Source organism: Strix uralensis, chromosome Z (assembly GCF_047716275.1).
Source record: "Strix uralensis isolate ZFMK-TIS-50842 chromosome Z, bStrUra1, whole genome shotgun sequence".
NCBI lineage: Eukaryota > Metazoa > Chordata > Aves > Strigiformes > Strigidae > Strix > Strix uralensis.
In genome coordinates this window covers 61,856,614-61,869,040 of record NC_134012.1, presented here as the reverse complement: position 1 = coordinate 61,869,040, position 12,427 = coordinate 61,856,614, and the positions used below count along the sequence as shown (strand labels likewise).

The 12,427-nt window shown below is 41.4% G+C and overlaps 1 protein-coding gene across 20 annotated transcripts in view; it reads left to right on the top strand.

Moving 5' to 3' along the window:
• The first annotated feature begins 38 nt into the window (after positions 1-38).
• Positions 39-12,427, top strand: part of PPIP5K2 (diphosphoinositol pentakisphosphate kinase 2) — a 52,154-nt gene continuing 39,765 nt past the window's right edge. For 12 of the 20 annotated variants that reach the window (XR_012627061.1, XR_012627060.1, XM_074855921.1 and 9 more), the window contains exons 1-2: positions 39-106; positions 11,548-11,957. Coding sequence is in view for 18 of the 20 variants with exons in the window: in XM_074855921.1 (XP_074712022.1) it covers positions 11,805-11,957 (153 nt within the window). In the remaining 2 variants the exon portion in view is untranslated. Of the gene's footprint in view, positions 107-475; positions 718-11,547; positions 11,958-12,427 lie in introns of those variants that run through there. The other 8 variants (XM_074855922.1, XM_074855919.1, XM_074855917.1 and 5 more) reach the window with 2 other exon arrangements.

Genomic DNA, 12,427 nt, shown 5'->3' with positions numbered 1-12,427 from the left:
GCCGCGGAGGGGGCGGGGCGGTCCGCGCGGTGGCAGACGGCGGCGGCGCCTCCTCAATGGGACGCGGGGGCGCAGGCGGCGCCACGTGTGGTGGCGCCACGCGCAGGTGAGGCAGTTTCTCCCCGGTGCCGCTCGGGCCCCCTTCCTTCCCCTCAGTCGTCCCCTGGATGGCCCGGGGGATGTGGAGGGTGCGGGCTGGATCGACCCCGCCGGCGGCGCCCTCATTTTAGGCGGGGGGCGGTGGATTGCGGTGGGGCGGGTCGCCGCCTCGGGCTGCGACCTGGGGACCGGCGGCGGTTGCCGCTATCCCGCGCATGCGGCGCTTCCGTACCCTGCCTCCGCACGAGGAGCTGGCGCCCGCCCATTCCTGCCCTGGTACGGCAGCTCCCCTGGTAGCGGGTGGAGGGGCGGCGCCCGGGGCCAGGCGCGCCGCGGACTGTAGCCTGGGCTCCCCCGGGCGGTGTTGGCGGCTCGGCGTGGCGGGCTTGGCCACGGTGGAGGGGTGGCCGCCACAGGCTGGCTGGCTCCGCAGCGAGCGACAGATCCCGTGACAAACGGAGTCGGGTCAGCGGGCAGCTTACTGCTGTGGTGGGAGCGCTTCGCCGGATCCGTCCCCGCTACCCGGTGTCAGGATGGGCAAAACCCTTTTAGTTCTCTTTGTCTTTCCGCGGACCTAAAACGTGCTGTTCAGTAAGATGCAGTCATCCGTAAAACATGGTGAGCATGGCCAATAAGCACATCTAGCTTTTTGCATCATTTTGTGGTTTATTCTGTTATCGGAAACAGTTTTACTGAAATAGCAGTGATGTGAGTTTGCAGTGTGGTGTGCTGTCAGAAAGGCAGGTGATGCTTTTTGGTACAAAGAAGTACATGGGGTGAAAGGCAGTGTTCCTAACTGGCAGGACATGACATCTCTTAAACTACTGGATTTTGGGCACTCTGTTAACATCCCAAAAACTGATGATAAATTCAGTGTAAAATTAGCTGGGCAAGAGAGATTGCTATCTACATTGTAATTAAGCTAGGAAAGAAAAGTAGCCAGCAGTCCTAGAGCTGAGAATCAGTTACACCTAGTAACCAGAAAACAACCTGCTGGGACCTGAGATGGAAGAGATTGTATAGAGTGGCCTGTGTAACATTTCTCTTTGTTCTAGTGGTGTTTTCTTGAACCTGGGGACTTTACTGAGTATTGGTAAGCTTTGAATATGCTGGGTTTTTGACTCTTTTATTGTTCCCCTGTAGTAGTTGATTTTGTAGTTAGCCACTCACCTCACACAAGCAGGAAGACAGGGAGATCAATATCACAGCCCCAGTGGAAGAAGTGGTTTCCTTTCTCATCCAAACCAGTTCTACCTCGTGCCCTAAGCTGAAAAGCTACTCTTTGAGTTTTAAGGTAGTTCTGCATTATGTTGCATCTTTCTTTCCAAGTGTTGTTTCCAATCATCTATTTATGCTGCTCTGTTTCCATCTTTTCTGCATCATTTTTTTTTTTCTAGTAGCGAGCCAAACTTTTTTTTGCCTGGGGTATCAAAATTCCCATAGAATCTTCCTTTGTTTTGGTGAACAAGTTTTGATTCAACCAATAACAAAACTATTCTTGCTACGTAGAACTGGTTTTGGCATAAGGATTTGACTGATGTAATATACCTCTTCTGTGGTTCGGTATGTAAGAAATACAAATTTTTATACTGGTTGGTTGGCTGATTCTTTCTGTGGAAGAGAGTTTCATCCTTCTGGCATTTGTGGTTAAAACACACCAGGCCTCCATAGGCTGAGCCTAATGAACTTTGGTACAGAATTTTTTGCAAAAACTTTCTCATCTTTGCGAAAACTTTTTCACCTCTACAAAGTTGAAGTAACAAATTCTTTGTGAGAATATGGTGAAGCTGTTTTGACATCTTTGGGATCTCTAAACGTTCGTAAGCTAGCCTTTCTTGAAACATTCAAGCTTACCACAAAAATAAATGTCTTCATGTGATGTGTTCGACAAGGTTTAATTTAGAAAGGAACTTGGAGGTTAATGAATGTGAAGGTTATCTGTTCTGTGGCTGTGTGGGAGACACTTGTAACACATGCCAGATGTCAGTTTGTAGTAGTCGGTTTGCTAGTTTAGGGAAGACAGTGATATTTACCAGGCAGGTATTTCTGGACTTTTATGGTTGTTCTGACACTTTTCTTGAAGGATGGTTGTCTCTGTAGAGACGGACAAAACGACACACATTCACATGGGTGAACAAGCAGCTAGCTTTTTTATTACTACATGCATTTTTATATATTTCAGGTGCCAGAGTGTTACAATATAATTGGTCAAAAAGTTGTTTTTAACATTCTCATTGGATAACCTTTATCAGTTTCCTCCCTGCTTGTTTCATCCTGCTATGTAGTCAGCAGCTCCTTGAAAGTTATTTGCTTTAAGCATAGCTTCCTTATCTCAAGGGTACACCGGAATCTTGTCAACGTCAAACTCTTCTTCAATCAGGTTGTCGGCAGACCAGCTGCCATCCCCAACAGATGGTAATGGTTCATTTTGCAGTTTATACTCTATGACTGCTAAAGAGTTGAAAGATGCCCTGTGATAGTGCAGTGTTTGGGGCTAAAACTCGAGTTTTAGCAAATGTCATTACATGTGCTGAAAAGTCACATTTCTGCTGGTGAGATATTGGGGGAAAATAAGTTCTGCAAGCAAATAATTTGATAAGGGAAAGATGCATTGAAAATTACTTCACTTTAAGTTTGGTAATTCTAAATGACTGGAAATATTTTGCTTACCTAACTGTATAATTACTAGAAAATAAAAGCATAACAGTTGTGTTTTAAAACTAGAAATCTCATTCATCAACAACCTAAAAAGCATGTTTTTCTTTGCTGCAAAGCTGGCTTCTTACTAGAATCCTGGTTCTCATGGCATGGTAGAGCTCTTAAATTTTTAGTCCCCTGGGCTAAGCTACTGTAATATGGATGGTCAGATTGAAATCCTACTTTAGGCACAAACATTTAGGTGGCACAGTTCTTGGAAAATAAGTCAGGTCCCTGAGAGAAGATTTAGGCAGCTGCAGTTAGCTGGCTAGCCTAGCTATATAGTATTTCAAGAAATTTATGTGCCCCAGTAGGTAACACTGATGAGAGTTGTTTCCAGTAGGAAATGCCAGTAAGGTGGGTATTTCTGGATTCCTGCTGCTTGAGAGTGTAGATGTCTCACTGATAAGATTTTGCACATTAAGTATCTGCCTTTTGCTTGGAATCCAGAGCAGCGAGCTCTCTCCTGTAAGAAGAAACCCAGTTGCCACCTTTAGAGAAAACTAGTGGCATAAGGGGAAAGCGAAATTGGATTATGGTAGCATAGTGGTTAGAACGCTTGAATGGTACAGAGCAAATAATGGTTTTGTTCCCTCCTGGCTCAGTGGTTTCAAGTTTGTCAGAAAAATGTCCTAACCACCAAGCTGGAAAAAGTCTGGGTAAAAGCACCTGTGCATATACTTTACTGATGAAGATGTAGTGCAGGTAACAGTGCAATAGTTTTTTGTCCAGGAAACACATTTGAAGCACTGTGGTGGGTTGACCTTGGCTGGCCACCAGGTGCCTGCCAAGCCACTCTATCACTCCCATCAGCAGGGCAGTGGGAGAAAATATGACAGCAAGCTCATCTGTCAAGATAAGGACAAGGAGTTCACTCACCAACTACTGTCATGAGCAAAACAAACTCAATTTGGGGAAATTAATTTATTGCCAGTTAAACAGAGTGGGATAATGAGAAATAAGAAAAAAATTACAAACACTCTTCCCCCACCCCTCCTTTCTTCTCAGGCTCAACTTCACTCCCAACTCTTCTACCTCATCCCCCCAAGCAGCACAGGAGAATGGGGACTGTGGTTAGTTCATCGTGCTTTTTCTCTTCTGCTTCTTCTTCCTCATACACTTCTGCTGCTCCAGCATGGGGTCCCTCCCACAGGAAAGAGTCCTTCATGAACTGCTCCAGTGTGGGTCCTTTCCATGGGCTGCAGTTCTTAGAATAGCATATTTCAGTTGGAAGGGACCTACAATGACCATCTCATCCAACTGCCTGACCAATTCAGGGCTGACCAAAAGTTAAAGCATGTTAAGGGCGTTGTCCAAATGCCCCTTAAACACTGACAGGCTTGGGGCATTGACCACCTCTCTAGGAAGCCTGATCCAGTGTTTGACTGCCCTCTTGGTAAAGAAATGCTTCCTAATGCCAGGTCAAGCTCCCCTGGTACAGCTTTGAACCATTGTCACATGTTTTATCACTGGATCCCAGGAAGAAGAGATCAGCACCTCCCTCTCCACTACCTGGGTTACAAGAATGGGAATCTTGCATGATACCACTACAAGCAATTATTCGTGAACTGCTCCAGCGTGGGTCCTTTCCACGGGCTGCAGCCCTTCAGGAACAGACGCTCCAGCATGGGTCCCCTGCGGGGTCACAAGTCCTGCCAGAAAACCTGCTGTTGGATGGGGTCCTCCCCACAAGCCGCAGCTTCTGCCAGGAGCTCCAGCATGGCCTCTCTTTGGGCTGCAGCATCATCTACCTGCTCTGGCGTGGGGTCCTCCATGGGTTTCAGGGTGGCTGTCTGTTCTGCTGTGGACCTCCAAGGGCTGCAGGGGCACAACCTGCTTTACCATGATCTCCATGGGCTGCAGGGGAATCTCTGGTGCCTGGAGCACTTCCTCCCCCTCCTTCTTCACTGACCTTGGTGTCTGCAGGGCTGTTTAACATTTTCTCACTCCTCTCTCTCAGCTGCTAGGCAGTGTTTTCTAGCCTTTCTTAAATATGTTATTGCAGAGGCACCACAATCATCACTGGTGCACTCAGCTTTGGGCAGCAGAAGGTCCATCTTTGAGTTGGCTGGAACTGACTCTGTACAACATGGGGACAGCTTCTGGTGTCTTCTCATAGAAGCCACCCCTGCAGCCCTCCCCAGTACCAAAGCCTTGCCACATAAACCCAATACTAAAAGCACTTAACCTGGCAAGGAAGACTCCCCCCTCCACTTCATTCTTCAGAATGCTTCTTCAGGTCTCAGAGGAGTGAAACTGAAAGGTGAATAGTCTGCTTTGGAATGGGAGCTGCTATAATTTTTCTAGTAGAGTAATGCATAAAGTAGTACTTAGTAATTCTTTTGGACCACAAAATATTTGCAGTGTTTCTGCAAACAGAATTTAGCATGTTCACAATTGTCATTTGGCATAGATTATGGCTCTTCATCTGACAGTCTGAGAGCTGTGCTTTGCTTATAGTCATAACCAAGTGACTGGCTAAAATCAAATATAGGCCACTCTTCATTTTCTCTTTTGTGAGGTTCTTGTCATGTCATCGCTTCCTGACAGATTTTGGAGACTGCCCTACCCCATTGCCTGTAACGGAGGAGATTGGGATTAGCAGGTAGAGCTAGTAGTGGTAACACATCAGACTGGGAGTCTAGACAGGACAAAAAGGTTCAGGGTTCTTGGTGTGGGGAGAGGAAGGTAGTAAAGGCGTGGCTATCCCTGTGCTGGAGTTCAGTGGAACAAGTTGTGGTGGAATCCTGGGAGAATCTGGGAGGAGAGTGAATGGGTTGCAGCCTCCTGGTTGGAGCAGATGAAGTCAGCTGCTTTTGAATGGAGTAGAAGGAGAGAGAAGGATTGGTTTTATATTACTGAATCCCTGTGTGGGTGCCTACCCCTTTTTGCCCATGCCACACTGGCTGCCAGTGGAGAGGGGAACGTGCAGTGGTATGCCCTGCTGCCTTATGATACTTTGCAGATTACTTATCTTGATTTGGGAGGTGGGGGGAGAAGAGCAGACTAAATCTTGCATCTGATTTCCTGTGAAAATACTTACAGAATGAAAGGGAAACTTTGGAAAAGCCTGTATTGATGAGTAGGTTACTTATGATAGGGGAAGATGTTAGCATATTGTGAAATCTAAAGATTGATTTTAGTTTAATGCAAGATCATAGCAGGTGACTTAGTATCTGTAGTTACATCTTTTGCCACCTTTTCTAGCCTATTTATTTCCTTTTCTTTTGTACATCAGCACAATTCCTTGCCTTGTGTTATTGAGCAGAGCTGGGTTTCAGAACATGGTGATAAACTTCTTAAGGCTGTTGTTGAAGTTTGTATTTGATGAGGAGAGCTAAAGGCTTTTCTCAGTTTCATGTTTCTTAACCAACCTGTTATACCACCAGACCTTGTAAATTCAAGTAACTATTGGAAACCTTTATATTTTCTGTAATTATTGTTTCATTTGGTTTGGTTTGAGTTTTGTTTTTTTTTGTTGTTGTACACAGAGTATTATCAGGCTAAAACTGTAATATTCTTTGTGGTTGAGGGATAGTGGGATAGAGCTGCTCTACATCTTTTTCTAGATTTAGTCCATCTCAGTAATGGACTGACAGCTGCTACTCACCACCCAGGATGTGTGGTAGAACAGAACAACGACTGTGTAAATATTAATGTTTTGTATTACTGACTATATGACACAGTAGACATTGAATATTTAAGTAAATTGGAGAGGATATTTGCTGTGTAAGGTACAGCAATAAGCAAGTTATGTATGGTTTGCTCACCGTGTTGTCTTCAGCAGCTTCTGTGTCTTGACATCCTTTCACTTTTTCCTGCTTTTTGCCTGTCCTGTCTCCTTTCTCTTCCTGGTCATCTGTCAGACCTGAGGAAATGTTATTCTTGAGCATGGGCCTTGTTAGTAGTTCTAGAGTGTCACATTTATATCTGAAGTATTACAAAGTTTCTTTGAATCACCTGTAGAAAGGTGTTACACATCCACACAGAGCGCTCAGGATCACAGTCACTGCTGTCAGCTCTCTCAGAGTTCAGACTCCGCTGATTCTTCTTCCTGTCTCCCATTGCTTCCCCCTCGCCGCCTCCCCATACTTTCTGCTCCACCAGCCACCCACAAACTGGCTGTCTTTGGTGGTTTGTTACATCATAAATCATGTTGCAGGATTGGATTTTAAAGCGGATAAAATGCCTTAGCAGGAGTGAGGCATTTTTGCTGTTAAATGTACTGTTAATGAAAATGTTAGGTATAGTGGCTCTAGCAGGAAGATGTTGAAAGCTTTTTGTCATCTCACTGAGACTACCTGAAGAATCGATATTAAAAATCATATGGGTTTTAACTACTTAATTTGAATTGGAGGAAGCTGGTAATGGACACAGTTTGAATATGCCTACACAGGTAAGAACTGAAACTTTAGAAGAACAATATGGGGGGAAGGTTCAGGGAAGTGGGTTGTTTTCTTATTGTTATGTATATATATATGTACAGAATCATGTAACAGATGAGCACGACTTACACTTCTTGTACAGTTACCTGGTTGTGAAATTCCACAATAAAATTGTCACAGTGTTTTGTAGTTGTTTTGTTATAATGACATTTCCTAAAGTTATTTTCCTGAGTGGGTCATGATTTCGAAATGTTTTATAGCTATTTAATGTATGATGTGTTTGGTTTTTTTCTTGAGATAATAGATGATAAGCATTTTTACTCTTTTTTTTTTTTTTTCCCATTGGTTTCCATTAGAGTGCAGTAGAGGCCATGTATATTTGTTCTTCTGATAGCTATAGCAACACAGAAGAAAACCTGGTGAAATGCTGTATTTATACAGGAGTTGTGTATGTTTTTATTGGTATTTGGAACATGGCTGTTAAAACTTTGAGCCCCTTTTACATTGCTGATATATTGAGTTGCTGACAGTTACTGGAATGCTAACCTTTATGGTCTAAGTACATATGGGAAACAACAGGGCTGGATTCTTGAACTGCTAAAACGTGGAATGGGGACAGGAAATCTGTTTGTGGGAATATCTGTTAACACTTAGTGAGGACTATGTTTTGGTTTATTCTTTTAGAATATACTTGTGGAAGTGGAGAAATACTCTGTTAGAAAAAAAGGCTGTAGTTCGCCACTGGAATGAACACCACATTGGGGTGCTAAACAGACTACCCATATCTGTGATTCAAATACAGCTCTATTTGTATGTTAATGTTAAGTTTGTCTATGTGTACTTTTATATATTTAGAATGTTATTTTGTATACCTTCCTCTAGTAAGCGATAATCATATCAGTTAAGGATTTTTACTTCTCTTTTGCAGTGCAACATCTAACTTACTAGGGAAAAACTGAGATGAGTTTATCTTAAGATAAAAATGTAAAATTGGCAGATTTACTGTTTTCTTTAAAAATTTTCTTTTCTTTTTTTTTTTTTTTTTTTTTTGGCCAAGACGTATCATGTGGTGGTCATGAATAGGAAGTTTTAGGACATGTGGAATGAATAGGCCATACATTTGGTTGGAAGTCCTTTTCAGAAACAACACTGTTAGTTAAATTGTATTTTTCAAAATTAGCAGAGATTTTTTTTTAATCTGTGAGCTGTAAAACAGAAGCCTTGTGTAACAGCTGAGGTTTGAAGGGAACGGTCTAATTATTTTTACCTAGAAAGGTCATTGCATGGTAGGAGATTGTTGCCTGGATATTCTTGATGCTCTTTGGAAATGGGTCAGTGTATATTGCAACACGAAGCTTTGGAGTTTTTTCTTGCTTACATTGTAATCTTCCATGGTTGAGGCACGCACGTAATCTGATCTTCGCTGTGTGATGAGGTTTATGCTCATGCATCAAGTATGAGAGGATCTAACGTAGAGCTTCTCTGCCCCTATATCGCTGCATCTGCTCACTTCGTAATACAGAAGAATGGTACTGGGAAGAGTCTTTCCTGCTCCAGGGGCAGCAAGATGGAATGCTGCATAGGGCACTCTGTGTTAGAAGTTTCTCCCATCAGCATTGACAGTACTTCTGCAGCAGGGAGACAGCTTCATCTTCTTGGTCTGCCATTTATTTCTCCTTGGTGTACAACTTGAACCATGTTTTTATCCAAGCATGGTCTTACTGTGGTTTTGATGTCAGATAACTGTAGATGTTTTTAGGAGACTTGTATAAGTTGTTCAGTGTAGTTGCAGTCACTCTCATATTTCGCTTTCCATGTCTCTTTTGTTGGACTCTTATTTCACACACTACAAGAAAGAAGGGGATTCCTCAGTTTTTATAGTAGCCAAAGCATTTAGAGAGAAAGAATTTTAACTCTCATCTCTGAAAGCATTTATTCTAAAAATTAAATAATTTATTCATTATATCCTGACTCAAATTTATGCTAATAACAGCATCTGCTGTCTGGGAGATAAACTGGTAACCATCAGCAGTCAGAATGCCAATTTATATGCAATTCAGTGAGTCCATGTGGTAGTCTACAAGCCTGAAAATTGTCAGTATCTCTTCTTGATTCTGTGTCTTTAGTCTTATTTTTACAAACTCTCTGAAAACTCTGGGGCCCAGTGACAATAGCATGGAGTGGCAATCTAGTAATTCATCCACCTTCAGATGGGTAAACAATGTAATAAATCTTGCAGAAAATAATCTGTTAATTTGAAGCAGGCTATGGGACTGTTGAAAGTCTGTTTTCTGCAAGTGAAGTTCTACTTGACAGGTCTACTTGCCACCAGTAACACAACACTTCTTGAGTTAGGAGGGTAGAAAACCACGAAGTTTCAGATCAGGTTGTTAGCGAACTAAGTCTGTCAGGCTATATCTTTGTGTCACTGGTAGACAAATATGTTGTGCTTCCCCTTCAATCTTTATTTGGTTTCTACTTGCTTTGAAAAGTAATGACCTTGGACTAGAGAGACTCACGTGGTGCCAGAGGTCCTCATGAAATAACTAGTCATTCATTGTACACAAACTTCACAACAACTTCTGCTCTCACAAAGTGCGCTGTAGGAATAGATAGAGTGAAAGAAAGCTTAAATAACCTCTTCTGATGGTCTCCTGCTTATCTGCTTCAAGTGGTTGCTTTTCCTTTTTTATGAGAAAACCTTACATTTTAAAAAGCTGTTAAGACACTTGTTTCCAATTTACAGAATTTGGGTAGTGGGAGGGGAAGCTGATGCAAGAGGAACTGTTAAACTTCATTTTCAGGCTTTACCATTTTTTTCAGGTCCTTTTTGCTTTTAATACCATTTCAAAATTTTTTATTAGTTGCCAGTATATGTTGGCAATAACCTCTACCTCTCTGAAGCTTGATAGAAATAGGATTTGGAAAGCTTGTTTTCTTCACCCTGTTGTAAGCAGGATTGATTTATCTCAATACCTAATCTCTAACTCTTGTGGGAGCAAGATGATTTAGGTGTTTGAAATTTCATTTTGTTCTTGTTGCTTGAAGTTTGAATGGCTGCAGTTTCACATTCTAAGGGAAAGTAATTTTTCATTAACAGAATTGAAGGAGAGCAGATACGTAACAAATACGTTTCAGAAATTAATCTTTTTAACCCTCTGCTGTCACCCCAGGATCCTTATGTGTCTGTTGTTAGGACCTCAGCTTGAGCTTCTGGATCTGAAACAGCTGTATTGTTTACCCATGCATAACCTATTGCTCTGATTTAGGACAGATTATTCCTGGGTAACTTTTGCTCTGTTTACCATCCTCTTTCACAGGAAGCTGAATGGTTGATTACCATTGGGAATTTACTATTGCTTCACTTTGTTCATAGAACAGCCAGTCTTTTTGACAGATATTTAAAGACAAATTCAGTTCTGCTGAGACATCATTGTTGAATGGCACTTACGTAATGATCTGACTAATAAACAACTTAAAGCGTTTGATCAGATGAGCTTCTAAGCAAGTAACTGCTTATTAATTTTCTAAGTAGTAATAATGGATTATAATTAATGGTATAAAGCCATGCGCAGCTTACAGCAAGAACAGTTACCTAGTTAAAACAACAGAAGGCTGAGCTCTGAGTCTCTGTTTCTGTATACAAGTTATTTGGCCAAGATTTTATTTTCACATGACTGGTTAAAAGTATTCAATACGTGTTCACTTTACTGGTACATTAGTGCTTAGAAGTACTTTTGACAGAAGGCAGTGCTAGTCTACATCTTTGTAAATATTAATTTTTCAGTGTGAAAATAAAGCAATGCTTTGCTGGAAATAAATAAGCATCAAGCTGGCACATACATTCTGCTTTCACACTAAGGATTTAGTCAGTTTTTGAAAGAACAGGTTTCTATTTAAGAATAGTCCTAATGGAGACTTTATAGTTTTCATTAGCATTTTTGTCTGCCATTTGATTAGGAAACTTTTTGGGAAAAAGCAGCTGATGACAAGGATGGTGAGTTAAATGTCACAAATATTGGAGAAGATTTTTGGGTTTTATTATTTGTATAAAAGACATACTCTGCACTTTACCCTTCTTAAGTTAGGAAGAAAATGCATTTGAGAGTTTTTACTTTCATGAGTTATGTTGTCTACTTTTAAAATGTCTGCACTGCTATGAAAATATTGAAATTATTCCCCCAGCTCTAAACATACATGTAAAAGTACAGACTGTGTGTAGTGTGCACCATTTTATTACTGATGCTTTGCTCAGAAGTATGTAAATCCCAAACACTCTTTCTAAATGAGAAGGGTTTATTTTTATGTGCCTTTATCAAGTGTGTTTTTTCTTCTTGTTGTTTGTTTGTTTGTATATTTCTTTTAGGTTAAAAAGTTGTATCATCTCAGAGGGAAATTGTAGCCTATTGTGGGTTTCTTGAAGCAGCAAATCAAAGCAATAATGAGCAGATGATACCAGTTAAACAGTGTCTGGCAGGCAACGTCATCACACTGTCAACACTGCACAAGCAACACCAGAGAGCAGAGGACTTTTGTGTTTGCGAGTCAGCGGGAAACATGCCCAGTATCTCAACTGCCAAAGTGACTGGAATTTCTACATAGATCTCTATAGATCTTGTAACCATGTCTGTTAGTGCAACAGAAAATGATCCTCCTAGATTCTTTGTAGGTGGAGAAGATGGAGAAGAATTATTGGATTCAGCCAGATCTACAGATTATGAACACTTCTATGACCATGGGGAAGAAGAGGAGGAAGAATATGACTCTGTATGTACTGTAGGTGCATGTGTATACTATTCTGTATGTTCTTTAGCATAATTTCAGTTTGAAATGGTGTTAGATTACAGAAGTCAGTACTGAAATGGTGGTCTGAATTGGGAAATTGTTCATATTCAGATAGTGATCTGTCAGTTATGTTTGGAAATGTAGCACACGTGAAAAGTAAGTATACCTTGAACTTTGAAGCAGATGTGCTTGACTTTAATGCAGAGTTTTAGGGCAGCTGCGGTTGATGTGCCAGCTTTGCGGACTTCATTTGGATTCTGGGAATTAACTTGATGGCATAAGCCTTCATTTTATTTATTTGGCTAATTAATAGCAAAAAATCATCAAGATTTTTTCTTTTGTGTGTTTTGTCAACTCCTGCAGAGTTAACTTTTGATTTTTCAGTTTGAACAGACTCAGTATTTCTTTTTTCATCTTACTGATGTTTTCATTAAGATCTGACATGTTTTCATTCTTCTTCC